This window comes from Monodelphis domestica, chromosome 3 (assembly GCF_027887165.1).
Source record: "Monodelphis domestica isolate mMonDom1 chromosome 3, mMonDom1.pri, whole genome shotgun sequence".
Lineage (NCBI taxonomy): Eukaryota > Metazoa > Chordata > Mammalia > Didelphimorphia > Didelphidae > Monodelphis > Monodelphis domestica.
Genome location: NC_077229.1, coordinates 81,506,028 through 81,527,259, shown reverse-complemented (window position 1 = coordinate 81,527,259; position 21,232 = coordinate 81,506,028). Strand labels below are relative to the sequence as shown.

The 21,232-nt window shown below is 40.7% G+C and overlaps 2 protein-coding genes and 1 long non-coding RNA gene across 5 annotated transcripts in view; 2 read left to right on the top strand and 1 right to left on the bottom strand.

The window, feature by feature from the left end:
* Positions 1–8,746, top strand: part of NWD1 (NACHT and WD repeat domain containing 1) — a 54,181-nt gene extending 45,435 nt beyond the window's left edge. The window contains exons 14-15 of the mRNA XM_007489749.2: positions 203–308; positions 8,228–8,746. Coding sequence (XP_007489811.2) covers positions 203–308; positions 8,228–8,562 — 441 coding nt within the window. The 3' untranslated portion in view covers positions 8,563–8,746. The remainder of the gene's footprint in view (positions 1–202; positions 309–8,227) is intronic.
* Positions 8,747–15,032: 6,286 nt separating this feature from the next.
* On the bottom strand, positions 15,033–21,077 carry LOC103105262 (uncharacterized). Its single transcript, XR_008917379.1, has 3 exons — positions 20,846–21,077; positions 19,520–20,523; positions 15,033–17,853 (listed from the first exon to the last, which is right to left on the bottom strand). It is a non-coding gene; the product is annotated as an uncharacterized LOC103105262 (long non-coding RNA).
* SIN3B (SIN3 transcription regulator family member B) overlaps positions 20,935–21,232 on the top strand; it is an 82,070-nt gene continuing 81,772 nt past the window's right edge. For all 3 annotated transcript variants that reach the window (XM_016432363.2, XM_016432362.2, XM_016432364.2), the window contains exon 1: positions 20,935–21,089. In XM_016432363.2, coding sequence (XP_016287849.1) covers positions 20,970–21,089 — 120 coding nt within the window. In that variant the 5' untranslated portion in view covers positions 20,935–20,969. The remainder of the gene's footprint in view (positions 21,090–21,232) is intronic.

Here is a 21,232-nt window from a genome sequence, read left to right as displayed (position 1 = left end):
TGTTGTGAACCTTTTTGTAAACCTTCAAGTGTTGTATAAACAGGAAATATTATTATTCTTTGTAGTAGGATTGAATGCTCCATCCCAAACTTTTCCATAGCAGTGCCACTGCTTAAATATTTCAGGATTGGATTTCTAGCTATCATCTTCATTTCATTTTCTTCTAAGGCATAATCAAAATCCCATTATTAATTTTTACCAGAGTGCTTTCTGCCGAGGAATTCAATGTGTCTGTTTCTCCAAAGATGATAAGTATGTGTACAGTGGGTTAAAGGATCAGTCCATTCTAGTCTGGAATGTTTCTGATGGTGAGTTATTTCACATATTTTTTATATTTAAAAAATTTCTATGTTTCTTTTGCTTCAAACATAATTCTTCTCCTCCTCCTTGCAAGATAGTCTTTCATCCTAACAAAGATTAGAAAGGAAAAAAGTTCAAGAAAATCACCTAACACATCAAGCAAATCTGATAATGTATGCAGCATTTCATACCCATAACCCCTCCACCTCTCCAACAAGGAGGTGAATTTTCTCATCCTTTTTCCAGGGTCATGTTTGGTCTTCATAATTATACAACATTCAGTTTTATTTTATTTGTTGTTTCTGTTGCTGTGGTCATTTACATATCATTTCCCTGGTTCTATTTTGCATCATTATGTGAATGTCTTCTCATATTTCTCTGAATTTTTCATGTTCATTGTTTCTTATGGCGCAATTTGTTTAGTTATTCCCCAACTGATGAGCACCAACTTTATCTCTGGATCTTTGCTACAAATATGATATTTCTGTTTTGGTCTCTTTGGGAGACGGTAGAATCTCTGAGAGAATTATTTTAATTTTAAAGCAAACATTCAGATGACTATCACTGGTAATATATAAAAATGCTAATGATTTATATGGGTTTATTTTTTTTATTGTGACATTTTGCTAAAGTTAATTATTTCAATTAGTTTTTTAAATTTATCATCTGCAAAGTGATATTATAGTTTCCTTATAGCCTATTCTAATTCCTCCAATTTCCTTTTCTTCTTTTATTGCTAGAATTTCTAGTACAGTGGCCTTATGGCATCCTTACTTTATCCCTGATCTTATTGGGAAGGCTTTTAGCTTATTCCCATTACAGATAATGCTTGTTGATGGTTTTAAATAGAGACTACTTATTGTTTTAAGGAATTCTCTATGCCTTTTTTTAAAAACCCTTACCTTCCATCTTAGAATAAATACTATGTATGTTCTAAGGCAGAAGAGTGGTAAGGACTAGGCAATACGGGTAAAGTGACTTGCCCAGGGTCACACAGCTGGGAAGTATCTGAGGCCAGATTTGAACCCAGGACCTCTGGTCTCTGGGCCTGTCTTTCAATCCATTGAGCCACCCAGCTGACTCCTCTATTTATTCTTATGTTCTCGAGTGTTTTTTTTTTAATTGAGTGTTGTATTTTATCAAAAGCTTTTCCTGTACCTTTTGAGATAGTCATATGATTATTGTTTTTTTTTAATTGATAAGGTCAATTATGTTGGTTGTTTTCCTAATATTGAATCAATCCTGCATTCCTGGTATAAGCCTCACCTGGTCATAATGCATGATATTTGTGATATATTGCTTTAATCTCCTTGCTAGTATTTGATTTAAATATTTTGCATTAGTATTAATTAGACAAATTGGTCTATAGTTTTCTTTCTCTATTTTTTGCTCTTCCTGATTTAGGTATCAACACCATATTTGTGTCATAAGAGGTATTTGTTAGAACTCCTTTTTTGCCTATTTGTCTAAATAGTTTATATATAGTGTTGTTTTCCAGGCTTTTATACTTAATTCCCAACATGTATTCTATTATCTATTGACACTCGCCTCCTAGGTGTTTCTTGAACAAGACACTTTATCTCTTGGCTCTGGGAATTCTCTCTGGCTATAACCTACACCTGGAATGCACTTCCTCTTTTGCTGTGACTACTGACCTTTTTGGCTTCCTTGAAGTCCCAACTAAAATGCCACCTTTCCCAACCCCTCTTAATTCCAGTGCCTCCCTTTGGTTAATTATTTCCTACATCAGGGAGGGGTAGTATCTCTGGTATAGAGGGCTTGTCGTGCCCTCCTAGGGCAGCTCTCCAGCCTTTGACCCCCACCTGACACCCAGCTCTCACTTGTGGCTCTCAGTAGCTGCTAGCATGCGGCAGCAGCCACACCCTGGGCAACGGCTTTGACAGGCCGGCCAAACCTTGTGAGGGTAGCCATCGGGTCGTCGACCCCTGGTGAACCAGGGCCTTGCTCACCCAGCATGTGAAGACTGCTTCGGCTGAACAGACAGAAGAAACCAATAAGAAGGTTCAACGGCTGAGAGGGCGACGCAGCAAAGTGCCGTCCTGCACTCAGTGCCCACAAATGACAAGCTGATACTACTGGGAGACTTCAACGCCCGCGTTGGCCAGGACCATGAAAGATGAAAAGGAGTGCTCGGCAAACACGGCGTGGGCAAAATGAAAAACAACGGCCTACTGCTACTCAGCAAATGCTCAGAGTTTGAACTCACCATCACGAACACTGTGTTCAGAATGGCGAACAAATATAAAACAACGTGGATGCACCCAAGATCCAAACAGTGGCATCTCATTGACTACATCATTGTATGCCGGCGAGACATCCAGGATGTAAAGATCACCAGAGCCATGAGAGGAGCTGAATGCTGGACAGACCACGGATTGGTTAGAGCAACTCTTCAAATGCGCATTGTGCCTCGCCATCCAAAACGCGCCCAGACAGTTCGCGCATTTTACAACGTGAGTCATCTTAGAGATCCATCTTATTTGCAAACATTCCAGTCCTGCCTGGACAACAAGCTGTCTGCCAAGGGACCATTCACTGGAAGCTCAACCGAGAAATGGAACCAGTTCAGAGACGCAGTGAAGGAAACATCAAAGGCAGTCCTAGGCCCAAAACAACACAACCACCAGGACTGGTTTGACGAGAACAACACTGCTATTGAAGACCTAATGAGCAAGAAGAATAAAGCCTTTATGGAGTGGCAAAATAAGACAAACTCTGCTCCTAAAAAGGACAGATTCAAGTCTGTCCAAGCCATGGCGCAGCGTGAGATCAGGAAGATGCAAGACCGATGGTGGGAAAAAAAGGCAGAAGAAATCTAGCGGTTTGCTGATACGAAAAACTACAAACAATTTTTCAGTGCCCTCAAGACTGTCTATGGGCCATTAAAACCCACCACCACTCCCTTGCTATCCTCTGAAGGTGACACTCTCATAAAAGATAAAAAAGGCATCAGCAATAGGTGGAAAGAACACTTCAGTCAGCTTCTCAACCGACCCTCTTCAGTCAACCAAAGCACCCTTGACCAGATCCCCCAAAACCGCTCCATTGAACAAGTTGATGTCCCTCCTTCAATAGAGGAAGTCCAAAAAGCCATTAAACAAATGAGTGCAGGCAAGGCACCCGGTAAAGATGGGATCCCAACTGAGGTGTACAAGGCCTTAAATGGAAAGGCGCTCCAGGCATTCCACATAGTGCTGACCAGCATATGGGAAGAGGAAGACATGCCCCCAGAACTCAGAGATGCCTCCATCGTAGCCCTATACAAGAACAAAGGCTCACGAGCAGCCTGTGACAACTACAGAGGCATCTCACTACTCTCCACTGCTGGAAAGGTCCTCGCCCATGTTATACTTAACAGACTCCTGTCATCTGTTTCAGAGCAGAACCTGTCTGAATCACAATGTGGCTTCCGACCAGATCACAGCACCATTGACATGGTCTTCATGGTGAGGCAAATGCAGGAAAAATGCCTTGAGCAGAACCTGAGTCTCTACATTGTCTACATAGACCTGACAAAGGTGTTCGACACAGTGAACAGGGACGCATTGCGGGTGATCCTCAGCAAGCTTGGTTGCCCAGCAAAATTTGTCAAACTGATCCAGCTCTTTCATGTCGACATGACAGGGGAAGTCCTATCTGGTGGAGAGACTTCGGATCGCTTCAACATCTCCAATGGCGTGAAGCAAGGCTGTGTCCTCGCTCCGGTACTATTCAACCTATTTTTCACCCAAGTATTATGACATGCTGTGATGGATCTAGACCTGGGTGTCTACATCAAATACCGACTGGATGGCTCACTATTCGACCTTCGCTGCCTGACTGCAAAAACAAAGACACCAGAGAGACTCATCCTGGAAGCTCTCTTCGCAGATGACTGTGCTCTCATGGCCCACCAAAAAAATCATCTCCAAACCATTGTGGACAGGTTTTCTACAGCAACAAAACTGTTTGGCCTGACTATCAGCCTCAGCAAAACAGAGGTGCTGTTCCAACCTGCACCAGGGAGGCCAACTAACCAGCCGTGCATTACAATCGACGGCACTCAGCTTTCTAACGTCAACACTTTCAAGTGCCTGGGCAGCACCATCGCCAACGACGGATCCCTAGACCATGAGATCAATGCCAGGATCCAAAAGGCCAGCCAGGCACTTGGGCGGCTGCGCTCCAAAGTCCTCCAACACAGAGGTGTAAGCACTGCGATGAAGCTCAAAGTGTATTATAACACAGTGGTCCTCAGCTTGCTCCTGTACGATTGCGAGACATGGACACTGTACCGGAAGCACATGAAACAGCTGGAGCAATTCCACTGTAATATTTATTGGGAAAGGAAATAGGATTGGGAAACAGGGGGATAATTGGGAGGTTTGTATGGGGTAAGGAGGAGTTAAGGGGAGAGAGGGAACACTGCTTGGTGAGGCAAGGGAGGGAGATGCCCCCTGCTGAGAGGAAACAGCAGGGGTCTAATAAGGACGGTTTGTCTTTGAATGACTGAAACTGAAGTTCAGCTCCCTCTCTGACCAGAAAAGATAGTCCACTTATCTGACTGCGAATTCAAATAATATAAAGTTTAATAATCCAGTTGGAATTGGAGTTTTTCCTTAGCTTCAGAGTATAGGGCCAGGCCCTAGAGGCTGGCGGAGGGTTTGTCCCACTCCCATCTGCTCTCGTTGTTCTAATTCAGAATCTTAGCAGTACACAGAAAGCAAACAAGAACAATTCTAACCTTTAGAAGCCTGTGTCTTTGGGCTGAACCAAGAAGAGCATGCCACTCCAGACTGGGCTGAACAAACTCCACTCTCCTCCAACCCCAGGACGCAAGACCTCTTGTCTTCCCCGGGCAGGAAGGAAGTGCTAGTCACAAGACCCAATTGCCACTCCCAGTTGGGCCCTTCCCCCACAAACTGTCAGTCTTGTTTCCTTTCCACACCACCAACGCTCCCTCCGGTCAATCATGAGGATCCGATGGCAGGACCGAATCACCAACCAGGAAGTCCTCGACAGAGCCAACTCCACCAGCATCGAAGTCCTAGTCCTCAAAACCCAGCTACAATGGTCTGGACACGCCATCCGCATGGACCCACAGCGAATACCAAGACAGATATTCTATGGTGAACTGTCAGCTGGACTCAGGAAACAAGGCCAGCCAAAGAGAAGATTCAAGGATCAGCTAAAGTCCAACTTGAAGTGGGCTGGCATTACACCAAAGCAACTAGAACTCGCTGCCTCTGACAGAAGCAGCTGGCGAACCCACATTAACCATGCTGCCACCACCTTTGAAGATGAGCGACGTCGACGTCTTGCCGCTGCGCGTGAATGCCTACACCAGGCCACAACCGCACCTCCCGTAACAACTGGCGTCCCATGCCCCGTGTGCCACAAACTCTGCGCCTCAGCCTTTGGACTCCAAAGCCACATGAGGGTACACCGTAGATGAAACTGCACAAAGACAATAGTCATTCTTGATCACAAAGAGACTACACTACTATCCTATATATAGCAGGTCCTGTTTTTTTGCCTCTTTTTGCATTCTCAAAGCTTGATACAATGCCTGGCACATATTAGGTGCTTAATAAATGTTTATTAGTTGACTCATCCAATCCCTCCCCACCCCTAATTGTGGATGCTTTCTGAAATTATTTATCTGTATACATGTTATATCCCCCTAATATAGGTGCTCTTAATCTGGGATATATAAAATTGTTTTAAAAATATTTTGATAGCTGCATTTCAGTATAATTGTTTTTTTGCATAATCCTATGTATTTTATTTTATGTATTTTAAAATATGATTCTGAGGAGTCCATTAGCTTCACCAGACTGACTACTCAAAGGCTCTTGCCCTAGAAGAATGTGAGCTCCTTTTTGGCAGGGGTTGTTTTATTTTTGTTTTTGTATCTCTAGTACCTACTATACATGGTAAACACATGTTAGTTGGATTATTCCAGCATGTCAAATTTTGGATTCCAGTTTTGTCATACATTGTATTTACTCACCTTTGTGCCACCTACAATTGTGATATTTTTGTTCCAGTATTATCTAAGTCTTTACCTGACACAGAAATTCCCTTAATGATATATCTGACAGGCAGTCTAGCTATGCTACTAGAGTAAATGATTTTGTGTAACTGTCTTCATTTCTTCCTCCTCCCATCTTTACCTTAAAAGTAAAGATCTGTCCCTCTTTTAACTCTAACATTATATATTTTATCTTCAGAGAGCCTTTTCCAGACCTTAGTTCAGAGATATTAGAGGTCAACTAGAGAAATTAGACATTAGAGAAATGGTTCCACACATGTTGTAGAGTGGGCGATTCCTATCTTGAATTTAATTTCAATAGTACTATTTTTCATAGGCTTAGTAAGAAATGTTCTTTGTAAGGTTGTATTGCAAAATGCTCAGAGCTTGTGGTTATGAGCATTGTAAATTTTACAATGTGTTGGAATATCAGAGTGACTGAATCCATTCTGGCTTCTTGGCAGCCTGTTGAGATTTTTTATTTACATAGTAATGGGTCATATCCCCTTCACCATGGATTTGAGTCTTAAGTCTCATTGTCTATTGTGCTCCTGTAGCAAGAAAGAAAAAGGCTTCAAGTTTGGAACCTCTTTTTTTTCCTCTCCCTGGGGCTTGTATGAGGGAAACTGGGAGAATAGAGGCATTTTGGTAATGTTCTCATTTTAATAGTTTTAATAACCTCCCCTTTGATATAATAAGATTATGCCAGACAATGCTTTGCAGTTGGGAAAATAGTGTTGAATGAGATCTGGTAAGAGGATTCACAAATCCTCCCATAATCAATCTGTTGAACAAAGAATTGTTCTTTTGGTAGAGCACTGAGCTATAATAACTGTTCATTCATTTCTTCAATTCAACAAACATTTATTGAGATCCTACTATGACCATATTGTAATATCTATATGATTCAAACTGGGCAAGTTTTTCAAAACATTATATATCCTTGACCTTGAACAAATCCCTCCCTCTTACTGAACTTTAGTTCTCTCTTTGTAATGTGAAGAGATTGGACTAGATGCTCTCTAAGATACCTTTTCCTTTGACATTCTATATTTTAAGGTCCTTTTACCCCCAACTTTCTAATTTTTCTAATTTCACATGTAACATACCATGTGCTATGAACCCTTTAAACACTAACATTTTTTATAATTAAGGTCACTTCTGAATCTGACATCCTAGGTGTCTAAAACTTTAGAGGGTTTATAAATTGTATTTTTTTTTAAAGGGAGATGTGAGGGATATGAGCTTTCCATATTTCCTGACAAAGCCTAGGAAAGTGTCCCCAAATTATTTTGCTGGACTAGTAAAAGAGCAAAGGCTAAATGACATGTTGCATATGTTATAGAAAACATTCTTATTCTAGCACATGTCAGATCAGATAGCATTGGGGGTTCCTTCCAACAATGAGATTCTATGATTTTGATGTAAAGTCCTTTCCTAAGAAACCTTTTAGCTTTGACATTGTAAGATTCTATAAATTTAAACTGTGGCTCTGGAGTCACATAGTTAATCATCATTAATTCAAATGCCCTATTGAGTCTAATATATGGGAACACACAAGTGATCTGTGATTCAAACTCTCAGCGTGGGAAGCCCTTCAATCAGTATAAATTGTAGGCCATCCATGACTCAGTTAAGTTTTCAGGCATTGCCATAGTCTAATAGCTGGCAAGTATCAAAGGATAGATCTGAACCCAGGTCTTCCTGACTCTAAGCTCTGCACTCTATCAATTACCCAAGCTGCCTTTGTTACAATGTAAAATACAGCAATCAAAGTGGTGAAGTAGTGTGGGCTCCTATTTCTATCTTGAGAGATATCCCTGGAACAGTGTTGCCTACCTAGCTCCTCTCTGTTGTAGTTTCCTCATTTGTATCTTCCTAATTCATCCACAGGCTCTTTGTTGGCTGTTCAGTTTGTGTGTGCAACAGTGAACAAAATCATTTCTACAGCTGATGGGTTTATTGCCACGACAAGACATGGCTATCTCATCCGTGAACGCTTCCACTGCCCTCAGCCACTAAGTGCTTGTCATGACCCTCTCAAGAACATCAAGGCAACATGTACTGTCAAAACCAAGAAGCAGGAGATTCTAGTGGCTATAAGAAAACAAGAGAGTAACTCAGAAAGAGTGGGAGAAAAGCACAACACGACAAACAAGCTCTCCCAAGTCTGTATGGACAAGCAAAACAGTACAAACAAACTCTCTCAAGTCTGTGTGGTTGTATGACAGAAGGTGAGATATTAATTACAAAGAGGATTCGGAGGGCAATCCCATCACTCCAGATAGGCCTGTCCTTTGTTTTTCAAATCATTCTCTTTCCTCATCAGATTCATTCAATTCAGTCCTGGTACCAGGATATCATCATTGGACTTTTTTTTTTTAATTTACTAAATAAATATTTATTAGGTAACTGCTATGTATAAGTATTTATGAAACAACTACTATGTGTCTAATGTTAACAACACAAAGATAAAATAACTTCCACTCAGATACCAGAGTGGATAGTAATGAAACTGTAGAATTCTGAAGCTGGAAAGGACCTTAGAAATCATCTAGTCTTAATCCCTTTACTTTACAGATGAAGAAACTGAGGCCCCCAAAGTAGAAGTGATTTGCCTAAGGTCACAGTTAAGCAGCAGAATTGGGATTTGAATCAGGGTGTTTTGACTCTAAATCCAATGCACATTTCACTACACCATACTGGTAAAGAGGAGTCTATCTTAATCAGCATTGGTTAGCTTGGCAACTATTTTCCCAAGCTTGCTTTGAAATCTAAGTAACCTTGAGTTAAAACAAGGAATCATTTTTATCATCCCTTTTTCTTCCTCTAATCATGAACCTCTTCTAGTTATCACTTGTGAAGATGCTTGTTTTTCAGACAGCAGGATTTCTGAGCCAGGGTGAATAAGCTGCTGCAGTCTCATCCTGCTTACATACCATCTGCTGCTGTGGAACCGAACAGTTAAACACTATAAATGCAGCTTTCATTTTTATGTATGGCCTTCCAAAAAATCCCTACTTGTTTCCAAGGATTAGTGCTAAGGGAAAGAGAACCCAGAACTTAGAGGTATTTTCCTTAAGATTCTAGAGACCACATTTTCACACAAATCAATTATGTCTTATTCTAGCAAGCTTCATTAGTGTTAATTAGGGAGTTGAGTCCTATTGTTTATAAGCTTCACCAAGAGGTAAAAATAATGGATATTAGGTCATCAAAAAAAAAGGAATACCTTCCATAAGCTTTTAGAATCATATAGATTAGCTTAACACTGTGTCATTTTAAAGTTTGGAATGTGAAAAGCTCTTACATTCCCATAGTATTAACAATTCACTTCCTACATGATGCTGGCAGCAGTATTTGCCTAACAGAATTCCAAGGGTATTACTGACATGACATTTTTGTAAAACAATCTTAACCCAGAATAGTATCAAATTAGTACCACAATAACTAGGCCTAATAAAAGAGATTCCAAATCCAAAAGGTTTGAAAGTGTCAGGAGTAACACAGGTCAGAAAGGAAATAAATTACTCCAACCACTGCTCCTCAGAAATCATAGTCTGAGAAGCTATAGTTTTAAGGGACTATTTTTCTCACATTTTGTATTCTAGTTAACTGTTTCCAGTCTTAATTCCCTAAAGTTCTGTTAATTTTAACACATGATAAGTAGACTGTTAAATCTGTACAAAGAGATGCTCTGGAAGTTTTTCTGTCTAGAGTTTACATGGAATTATGCATTGACCAGAATAGGGAGGAACCACAGCAAACCTCACTTTTCGCGTGAAAGATATAAGACTCAGGGGAAAGGGCTTGGCTGATGGTATACAACAAGTCATGGGAGAGTCAGTACTAGAGCCCATGTCTCCAGACACCTAGCCTAGGGCTCCTTCCATTGCATCAACTTACCTTCTTTATAGAGCTTGAAAATAGAATTTGGTAAAGAAAATGTTACCAGTTATGATGATGTTGCTTGTTTAAAAAAACACAAAAGATATTGGAAAAGTGCATGTTAATCTTAATAAAACACAAATTAAGTCAAAGTCTATAGGTATTGGTTTCTCTGTTTCCTGCATCTTGAATTGGTTGTGGTTTTACTTTACCATATGAGAGTCTAGAACAAGAAATAGCCTCAGAGAATTTAAGAAAACTCAGGCTAAGCACTGATGTTGCCATGCAGGGTAGGCAAACACATAAAAAAACTGTGCTAGGCATTAGGGATTCAAAGAAAAAAACTAAAAGAGTTCCTTCCCTTAAGAACCTTATATTCTGGAGAGAAACAAGTACAAGTCTGTATTCATGTTCCAACAGAATGCACAAAATCTATAAGAAGTCATTTCCAGAGGAAATGCACTAGCTATATATAGGGGGATAAAAAAATTCCTCAGGTAGGATGTTGCACTTGAACTGAGCCTTGAAGGACGCTGGGGATTCTAAGATCTAGAAGAAAAGAGAGAATGTATTCTAGGCCCTGAGGATAGCGTGTGAAAAAGTACAGGTGGAAGTCTATATAGAAGGAACAGTAAAGCAAGCAGGACAAATTACCCGCAACATAGAATGCCTAGAGGGAGAGTAATGTACAATATGCCAAGAACTGTACCTGGAGTCAGATTGTAAAGGAATTTGAATGAGAAATAATGGAGTTTATATTTGTTCCTGGAGATAATGGGGAGAAGCTACTGGAGCTTCTTGAACAGGTAGTGACAGGGTCAGACATGCTTAAGGAATATCAATTTGGCAGTCATGTGGAGGATGGATTGGAAATGGAAGTGACAAGGGGCAGAGAGACCAATTAGGAGGATGTTCTAATAGGGCAGACAAGAGGTGATGAAGGCCTGAACTAGAATGATGGACACATGAGTGGAGGGAAGGAGATTCAAAAGATGTTGGGCAGTCAACAAGGCTTGTTGACTGAAATTGGGAAGTGAGTGAAAGGGAAGAGTGGAGAATGCCTGGAGCTGTGGACTTGTGGAATTCAAAAGATAGTGGCCTCTTCTGACTGAAAAAGACAACTTAGGAATAAAGGTGTTAGGGAAAAGGAAATGAGTCCCATTTTGAACTTGTTGATTTTGAGATATTTGGAAAATCTACCTGGAAATATATAACAGGGAGACGGTGATGAGGTCCTGGGGCTCAGTAGAGATATTAGGGTTATAGATACAGATTTTGTAGTTATCTCTCTAGAGATGACAACTCATGGAAGAGCCCATTGAGCTAATGAGATAAGTATAAGAGAGAATGAAATGAGAGGAAATAAGAGGATTCAGAGTAGATGATAGAAAATGAATGAGATGATCTAGCCAAGGAGATGAATGGTCAGTCAGCAGAAGGAAGACCAAGAGAGAAGAGTGTCATGAAGACCCAAGATGATGTAGGAGAGGGATGGTAAGACAAAGTGCTTTACATAAATTATCTCATTTGATCTTTACAACCCTGAATGAAGTTGATATTATTATCTCAATAGGTGATGAAATCCAAGTCATGAGTGAGTAAGTAATTGCAACAGTAACTTTGTGAGGCTAGATTCAAAACTGGGTCTTCTTGATTTCAGGTCCAGCACTCATTAATTTTCCACACTGGTTTTCAATGAGAGCTGCTGTGATGGCTCTGAGTAGAAATATTTCAACATCTTATGCCCAGAAGCACTAACACCTCTAGCGTGAGGACTTGCAGAGCCTTTTTTAGGGCTGCCCATCCACCTTCAGTCTCTTATCTATGGTTTAAAGAAGCTGTAGCATGCACACTGATAAACCATCTCAGCAGACAGACTAAATCAGGCGTAAGGTAACTGACAGGCCTCAAAACAATAGATGAGTTAAGGAGGTGTCTAACTTAAGCATGTGAAGACTTCCCCTGGTAGAATGGCAGATGTCAACAATTTGTTCCAATGACCATGAAGGCTGCTGAAGCAGGTGCTGTGCAACACTTAGAGCTTGGTCAGACATTGAAGATGCCAAGGTCATTCACAGCATCCTGGGCCATCACCAGGATTCCTGACTTTGTTTTGCCACTGAACTTCCATGACTCTGGAAGAGTGAGGCTGATGACTTGGTGCAACTCTGCCTCACTTAAATCCAATTCATGCATGAATCAAGACACCACCCCATGCTGTCCTCTGAAATGAAGAACAAACAACAGTATCACATAGCTCACTGCCTTTCAAGATTTAAGGTATCATATTCTAGGGCTAAATAATAGATGATCTTTCTATAGCATTTTCACATGCATTATCTTGTATCTTGGCAACAACCTTGTGAAGAAGATCATACAACTATTATTATTATTATTATTATTATCATGTGGGAAAGCATGCTCATAGGGAAAAGTGGCTTAAATAAGTTATACAGTTTGTAAATGGCAGAACCAGCATTTGATCCCAGGACATCTGACTCCAAACCTTTTTCAGAAAACTGAAATCTTTTTAATTAGCAAAATTTGGCTATACCACATGTAATTGCCACTAAAGTCCTCCTCCAGTACCATATAGGCATAGGTTCTTAAAGCTTATGCTGCTCGAGTCTAGGGTCTAGCAAGAGTTATCTGGTTTTAGGATGAATCTAGTGACTATTGTGCCTTTGTTAGTCAGGACTAGCATAGGAAAATCCACAAGAAACTGGCCACTGGGTGATGAATTTCTTCAGCTACAGAACTCACAAAAACCATTTACTAAAATATAAAGGGATAAGGCTGAAATCTGAAGTAGATATATAGAGGTAAATTCAATGGATAAAGTAGGGAATTAATTTGATATATGTTACCTTTAAGACTCACAGCTACAAAATGTTCCTTTAGTTAAGGATTTGGTTTAGCTTGATCCCCAGCCAGATGCAAGAATGAATGAAAAATAATTGTTGGAATATGTAAAAACCTATTCCACTGTGGAATTATAATAAAATTACTGAACAGTAGTTCAGAAATAGGTCTTGGAGATCATCTAGTCCAACACCTTCTTTAACAGAGAAGAACACATATTCAGAGAAGTTAAGGAACTTGTGGGAGGTAACACAAAGATTTAGTGACAGAGCTAGGGTTAGAACCCAGGCTATCTGACTGAGAGTAAACCATTTTTCTATCAACCTTGTACCAAGTACACAAAAGAACCAGGTTCTACCAAATGGCAAGAAGTAGAGGGCCCTAAGCTATTCCAGTTCTGTGCCATCTTCTCACCCTTCTAGTTTTCAGTATAAGTAGCATGCATATAAAGTACTAAGCTAGTATCTATAAGCCACCTGGGAAAAATCCATTTTACCTGATGGTTAATTTCCCACAGGGATGGGGTTATTAATTACTTTCAGGCTCAAAATTGCCCTCTACTTTAGTCAGCATTCATTCACTCAGTCAAATATTTATTTAGTACCCACTATGTTCTAGGAACTATGCAAAGCAATGTAGGTAAAAGCACAAAAGTAAATTAGTCTCTGTCCTTAAGGAGCTTATATTCTATTAGGGCAGCAGCATGTATTTGTATATACAAACGAAAGACAAGGTAATAGAGTGTGAGCTTAGAAAGGCCTAATGTAGGGGCAGGTAGATGACTCAATGGATAGAAAGCTAGGCCTGGAGATGGAAGGTCCTGGGTTCAAATTTGACCTTTGACATTGCCTAGCTATGTGACCTTGGACAAGTCACCTAATCCCAATTGCCTAGCCCTTACTACTTTTCTGCCTTGGGACTGATCATTTAGTATTGATTCTAAGAGAAGGTAAAGGCTTTTTTCCCACCCTAAAAAATCTCATGTAATATATGGCATTTAAACTGAAGCTCTGATGGAAAGTAGGGATTCTAAGAGGCAGAAGTGATGGAGGAGATGGCCAGTGCAGAGAAAGAGCTGAAATGGAATGTCAAGGAAGACACCCAGGCTGTACCAAAGAAAATATAAAGGGATTGAACCTAACAAGGCTGTAAAAGGAGATTGAAATCAGATTGTGAAGAGTTTTCAGTGCCAAACAGAGGAATTCATACTTTATCCTTGGTACAATAGGGAGTCACAAGTGCTTATGAGTAGGAGAATGTTGTGGTAAAACTTGTACTTTAAGAAAATCACTTTGGCAATTGTGTGGATAATGGATTGGAGAGGGCAGAGATATAAGGGAAAGAGACCAATAAGGAGACTATTAAAACAGCCCAGCCAGGAGGTGGTGATAACCTGAATTGGGGTGACAGCTGTGTAAGTAGAGAGAAGGAGATGGATGCAAGAGATGCAGAGGTAGAATTGCTAATCCTTAGCAACTGGATGGATGTTTAATATGTGGGGTGAGGGAAGAGTGAGGAGTGGAAGATGACTCGAGGGCTGTGAACCTGGGCAACTACAAGGATAGTGATGTCTTAAAAAATGGGGAACTTGGGGATATTGGGGTTCTAGACACTTATTAAATGGTTCCTGATTAATTGCACTAACCAGACTGAACACCAGATGTATAACTAGAGTGGGAGAAGAGGGGTATTGTACCACATTGCCAAATTTAGTAGTTGTTGGCAGAATCTGAAGTCCTTCATTAGCAAATAAAAAACTGAGCTTAAAACTGAGTTGGTAAAAAAAGAATTAATATAACTTATTTTATAATGGTGATCTGAGGGCCCTGCTCCAATCCTCAGGACAGGTACTATCCTAACTATATATTGCTCATTGCCTTCCTTTCCATCCTATCCCAAGAAGTGATAATGAGATCCCTTTGATTGATCTCATTATCAGCCACAAGGGTTCCACTTCCAAGATCCAGGATTATACACCTAGGCCCTGCCCTATATTAGGGAGCTTCAACAAACATTTTGACAAGTATTTTAAAACATTTAACTTGTTAAAGTTAAGCTTTAACAAGTATTCCACTTGTATGATCAAGAATTCTGAAATTCTTTTATCTTACCACAGTCTCCCAGCATTCCTTTTCTCCCTGTGCCTCATTTCTCCTAAATCTATTATTCATTGCTACTTTGGCTTCTGATCCCCTCTACCATCCCAGTACTCTCCCTTGCTCTGGCCTCAATATTTTTCCTTCCCAATTTTAGCCCTGTAGTTAATCAGTTCAACATTACTGTTGAATCATTTCTCATTTTTGTTTTGACATTAATGTCTTGCCAAACCCTAACTCTTGATTATTCCAACAACCTGCCTTCTCTGTTCCTACTTGTATGATGTCAAATGGTGAAAGAGGAAATCACAAACCTTTGTTGATGTATATCATCTAATCCTCAAAAGGCCCTTGAAACAGTCAGGTAGTACTTTTACTTCTCCTGAGCAGTCGTTCTAAATCTTTTCTCTCAAGTCTCCCACACTATCCCTCCCAGACTCTTTGTAGAGGATCTCTCTTCAGATTTTTGAAGTGGAGTTTGATCAAGGGAAATCAAGCATCCTCTACTCTATTTGATGAAATTCAAGGTACATAGAGCTGGACACATATTAAATTGAGATGACATAGAAGCTTCTAGTTGGTCCCTGTAATTAATGGCTATGTTGAAGATGCCATACCACACTGAGTGCCAGGAGGACCAGATTCTTGTGGAAGAACTCTCTTGTTATTAGTCTGTAAGAAGAGATCTGGGAATGGCTCTTTTCTTTTTTGGCCCCTTCTCTTTGGGATTCTCCCAACACAGTACTTTCTTTCCCTTGAACTTCTACCAAGGATAAGAAGAGTTTCCTATTCCCTTTCATCATCCAGTAGCAACTGGATGGAGTGGAAATGAGTGCTTGCCTTGACAAGCCTTAGTATCTGTCCACCTCCCTCTACTTTGTTTTCTTCCCTGACTTCAGGCCAACAACCAGAGATCCTGGGAAATTTATTTTTCCTCCTAGGTTTGAGAGTTCAAAAGACTCTAAATTAGGTCCTGACCACCAAGTGGAAGGAAAATTTTCACAATATTACTTATAAGAGTTGAAAATGGCTGCTACTAGGTAGATCCTGCAGCTGAACATTAAAGAAAGAAGGCTAGGAGGTCAGGATCTTTGAATTGCTTGGATAGTGTGGCTCTAAGATGAATGTGAAGAGGATTGCAAAATATCTACTCAGCAGTTCCACAAAGTTGTTTTATTTCTGTAGGGAGTATGAGTAAAATAGTCAGTCAAGATGTTTTATGTTTACTTGAATCATTCATGTCTTATAAATTTTTTATGATAGAAGAAATGAGAATTGGCCTATTGTTAGGCTAGCTAGGCAGATAGAAGTGACTCCATGTTTGATGCTGGAAAGTTCCTACGTATTCAATACTGGTTTGGCCAACTATGTTTAGGCAAGAAATATAAGGTGCTGGGGATCATAACCAATTTAGAAAACTCCACCTAATCCATGTATGAAAGGTTAACAAATTTTTCTAATTACAATGCCCTTGTGGCATTAAAGTGTTACAGTCTAGACCACCTGCTGATTGACTGCTCTTTAAGTTTCCCCTTGCACTCAAGTCTCTGAATCTGCTCAGCAATAATGATTTGAATAAGAGCAGAGAACCAGAGATCTGGGCTCTCTACTCCAAGTTCTGCATAAAGATAATAGCTTCCTAACCAATAGAGCTTTCAAAGAGGAATAGCTTTAAGGAGAAGTGGGTTTCCCATTGCTTGAGGTCTTTAAGAAATGAGTAGATGACTTTTCATGGGTATGCTATACAATGAATTTTATGCAGAGGTTAGCCAAGAAGCCCTCTGAGGTCTTTTCCAATCCCTGAGATGCTATAACTCTGAGTTGGCTTGGCTAGAGTTATATAGTCTCTTCTATAGTCTACAGTGTGAGATCCTAGTTTTGACATTCTGAGGTTACTTTCAGTTTTAGCATATATGATGATACTTTCTCAAGAAGCAGCTGGTGGCACAGTGAATAGAGGGCTGGACCCGAAATCAGGAAGATCTGAATTTAAATCCTGACTCACATACATCTTAGTTGTGTGATCTTTGGGCAAATCACTTAACCATGGTTGGTCTCAGTTTTCTTATTGGTAAATGGGTATCATAATAATGCCTACCTCATAGAGTTATTGTGAAAATCAAATGAAATAGTATCTGTTGAGCACTTAGCAAAGTGCCTGGCACATATTAGGCACTTAATAAATATTCACTGATTGACTGACAACTTTTCAGTGCTCTAGGCCAATGATTCTCAAACTCTTTGGTCTCAGGACTTCTTTATATTCTTAAATTTTTAAAGAGTCTCTTCAAGAATTTTGTTATTGTGGGTTATATTTATTGATGTTTAGTGTGTCAGAAATTAAAACACCTTAAACATTTATTATTATAAAAATAGTTTTTGACCTTGAGGACTTCCTGAAAGTGTCTCAGAGATCCTTTGGGGGGTCTGGACCACATTCTAAGAACTGCTGCTCTAGGACTGCTCTAAAACTATAACTAGCAGAGAAAGTACAGGGAATTTTCTCACCAGGGAAGTTCCTATACTAATAACACCCCAGTCCTCCTATTATTATTTCCAGTTAGAGAAAATTTATTAACATATAACATATCTTAATGTTTCTGCTTAGAGAGAAGTTCATATTCTTCTGCTGATCAGAATATTGTCTGTCCAAAAGCTTTCCAATTATATTTTCTGGTAGTTGGGAAAAAAAAGACAAAATTCCACAGCTAAGTAAAAATACATAGTTCAAGTTTATGGCTTTTCATTTACCAAACAGAACAATAGTGATATTAATGCTTGAACACACTGTGAAGAAATATCTTCCTGAAACCAATTATTTCCTCTTCAACTACTCCCTCTGAGGAGTCTTACAAAGATATTTCTTTTAAAAAAGGATTAAACAAGAATATATTACCCTCCAAGTCTGATTACCATAAATAAGCCAAACTCTAATAATATTAGTTTGAGGGAATAAAGTTTCCTCCCTGAATCTGATTGTTTTCTATTCAAGTGTGGCAAATATGCTCTGGCTTTCCCTCCCAGAGCCAAGCTAGCTAGCTACATTACCCACTCAGGGTGCCAGAATACCTTTTTTCTTTATTGCCATGGCTTCACATTCTAACTGCCTATATATCCCCTCTTCTGTTAGGGACCAGTAATCGGTACCCTAGTTCCATTTAACCACTTAACATTAACTTGCTTGTACAATGTAATATTTGAATATGGTTGGTTGTTGTCCTTTATACTTGAGAAGGACCAAAATAACATCGCTATGTTGGGGTCAGTGTACAGTGTCCCAAATGTGGCTGATCAGACCAATTCAACCTTTGAAGACTCTACCACAAGTTGGGCACAAATAACCAGTGTGAGCATTTGGAATGGATCTATCATTTTGTGCATCTTACATTTTATATTTGTGCATCTTACATTTTATATTTGAATACCTAGCAAGAATAAATTACAAACATTTATCACAACTCACACAACAACCTAGAAAATGAGGTAGGCCAAATTCCAACCAAGAAAGGCCAAAAAATAAAAGTCACAGTGAGTCATTTTTCAACTCAGAGCGAAGGAGAAGTCTGTCAACACAGGGGCAGACACTGGCCAGGACCACATAGTGCAGATGTGGGGAACATTTCAGTGTCTAGAGATGGAAAGGGGGCTGGGAAAAGTACCAGGGTAGAAGGAAATTCCAGAGGATCCCTAAGTATCACTGGATACAGGAATGGTTGCCATTTGGCAGTTCTGTTTCCCATTACTGGGGCAGAAAAGAACAATCACTGGGCTGGGCTGTAGGTGAGTACTAAGCCTAGAACAAGTTCCAGAAAGACTGATGTATATCTCTGGGCCTAGGAACTTAGTTCTAGGTGTTAGCCTAACATGTAAGACTGAAGTGTTAGAATAACCAGGGAAGGAGACCAAGACCAAAGGAGAGCTGATCTGAACCTGAGTTGATCTGAGTTGCTCTGAACTTGCAGAACCTCCCGATGGGCAAATGAAGTATAGGATCAGTCTATAGAAACACAACCATGTACAATCCAGCAAAACAAAACCTAGGTTAGGAACTTACAAATCTTGGACCAAAAGGTCAATAAACAGATTTCTACCTGGATGACACCATTTCAGGGGCATCAAAAGCTTACAGGTTTCCGGACTACCATGAGAAAGTAGCAGAAAGGTATAAAAGGACTAAAGGTCAGGCCAGACATCTCCCCAGAAGTGAGCAGAACCCAACACTAACATAAAGTTCAAAGAAGCAGGATAGAGGAATGGGCAAACAAATGAACAACAACAAAAAGAAACGGTCTTGATATCTGATTGGCATAGGAACTCCTAATGAGGAAACTAGACCCACCAATGCAGATGAATACTTGCAAGAGTCTTAGAGCAGGGTTTTCACAAATATCCGGATTAATTTCAGGGGGTTCCTAAATTCATTTTATGAACTGGAATGGAGAAAACAAAATGCATCTTTATTTTCATTCATTTCATATCTGTTTTCATTAATTTTAATTTAGCATTTATTTATTAGCAATTATTTAAAAACATTGTTTTAAGAAGGGGTTCATTGACTTCACCAGACTACCAAAGGGATCCATGAATTGCAGGGGTGGTGGCAGAGTTGGTAGCAATGGCACAGAGAGATTATAAGTGACTTGTCACATACAGTATAAATTAGAGGCATAACTTGAATCCAGGTCTACCTAACTGGAAGGCAACTCTCCACTATGCCAAGCTGGATAGTACATAGTAGACAATGAAAACTCATTGAATTTATCTTAACCAGTATATATTAAGTCCTGTGACTAGCTAGCAACTGTATAGTGCTTGCTTTATATATTATCTCATTATATAAATATATATATATATTTAACCCTTACCTTCTGTCTTAGTATCAATTCTAAGCCAGAAGAGCAGTAAGGGCTAAAAACTAGGTTTAAAGTGATTTGCCCAGAAATGTCTGAAGTCACATTTGAACCCAGGACATCCCCACCCCCACTGTCTCCAGACCTGGCACTGTATCCACTGTGCCACCTAGCTTGCCCTTTCTCTCATATATTACCTTGACAACAATCTTGAGATGTAAGTTGACTAATTATCCCCATTTTACAGATGAGAAAACAATGTCAAGCAATTTGGGGAGAGGTTCACACAGCAGGTAAACATCTGAGACCGAATTTGAATTCAGGTCTTCCTTAATTCTCCTTTGGCTGGGGTTCTGTGCTATTTGTATAATCGAGTGATTGCTAATAAAAAAATGACTTGCCCAGATGAAGGACCTTCCCTGAAGAGAAGAGGGCGGAGTCATCGCCTCGTATCAGCCTCATATCAGAGGGCGGTGACAGGGTTATAGTCAAACTTAAAAAAAAAAAAAAAACAGGGTTATAGTCAAACTTAAAAAAAACCAAAACACACCAGCCTCAAACATCCTACTCTGACCCAGGATAGCGAGGTGGTCTTGGGGGCCAGGGTCGTAGACTGAGATCTAATTGGGAGCCCTGGGTCAAGTCCCTCCGTCTCAATGAACCTATCTCTCCTCCCACTTCCCCCATCCCCCGCAGTAACGAAGACAGGGCTTCAGGAGACCGAGAGCTTTCACAGAAGTCTAGTCAATGCCCACGAAGGCCAAGGGGCGCGAGGGCCTCGTTTTGCCTCAGCTCGCCAATCCCAGGTCTTCTACCTCTCACCCATCCGTCCGAATTCCGCAGCTGTGCCCCGCCCCGGGGCGGCCCTTGCGCGCTGATGTCACGACCGCGCGCTGACGTGACCCGGGGGCGGGGTTACTCTCTGCGCCTAGTTCCAATATGGCGAGTGGCGGCGGCGGCGGCGGTCCCGGGGCCGGGGCCGGGGCCGGAGGCCGAGGGATGAGCGGCGCCCGTTGGGGCCGCGCGGGCCCCACCGCACAAGAGAAGCTGCCCGTGCACGTGAGCGCACGTCCTCCTTCCCTCCTGACCCTCCCTCCACCCCACGCCCGGATCCCATAGCAACCGCCGCCTCCCCTCCCCCCTGCCGCTCGCGCCCCGGTGGCCTCTCCCCTGTCTCCCGCACCTGGACCCGCCCTCCTCGC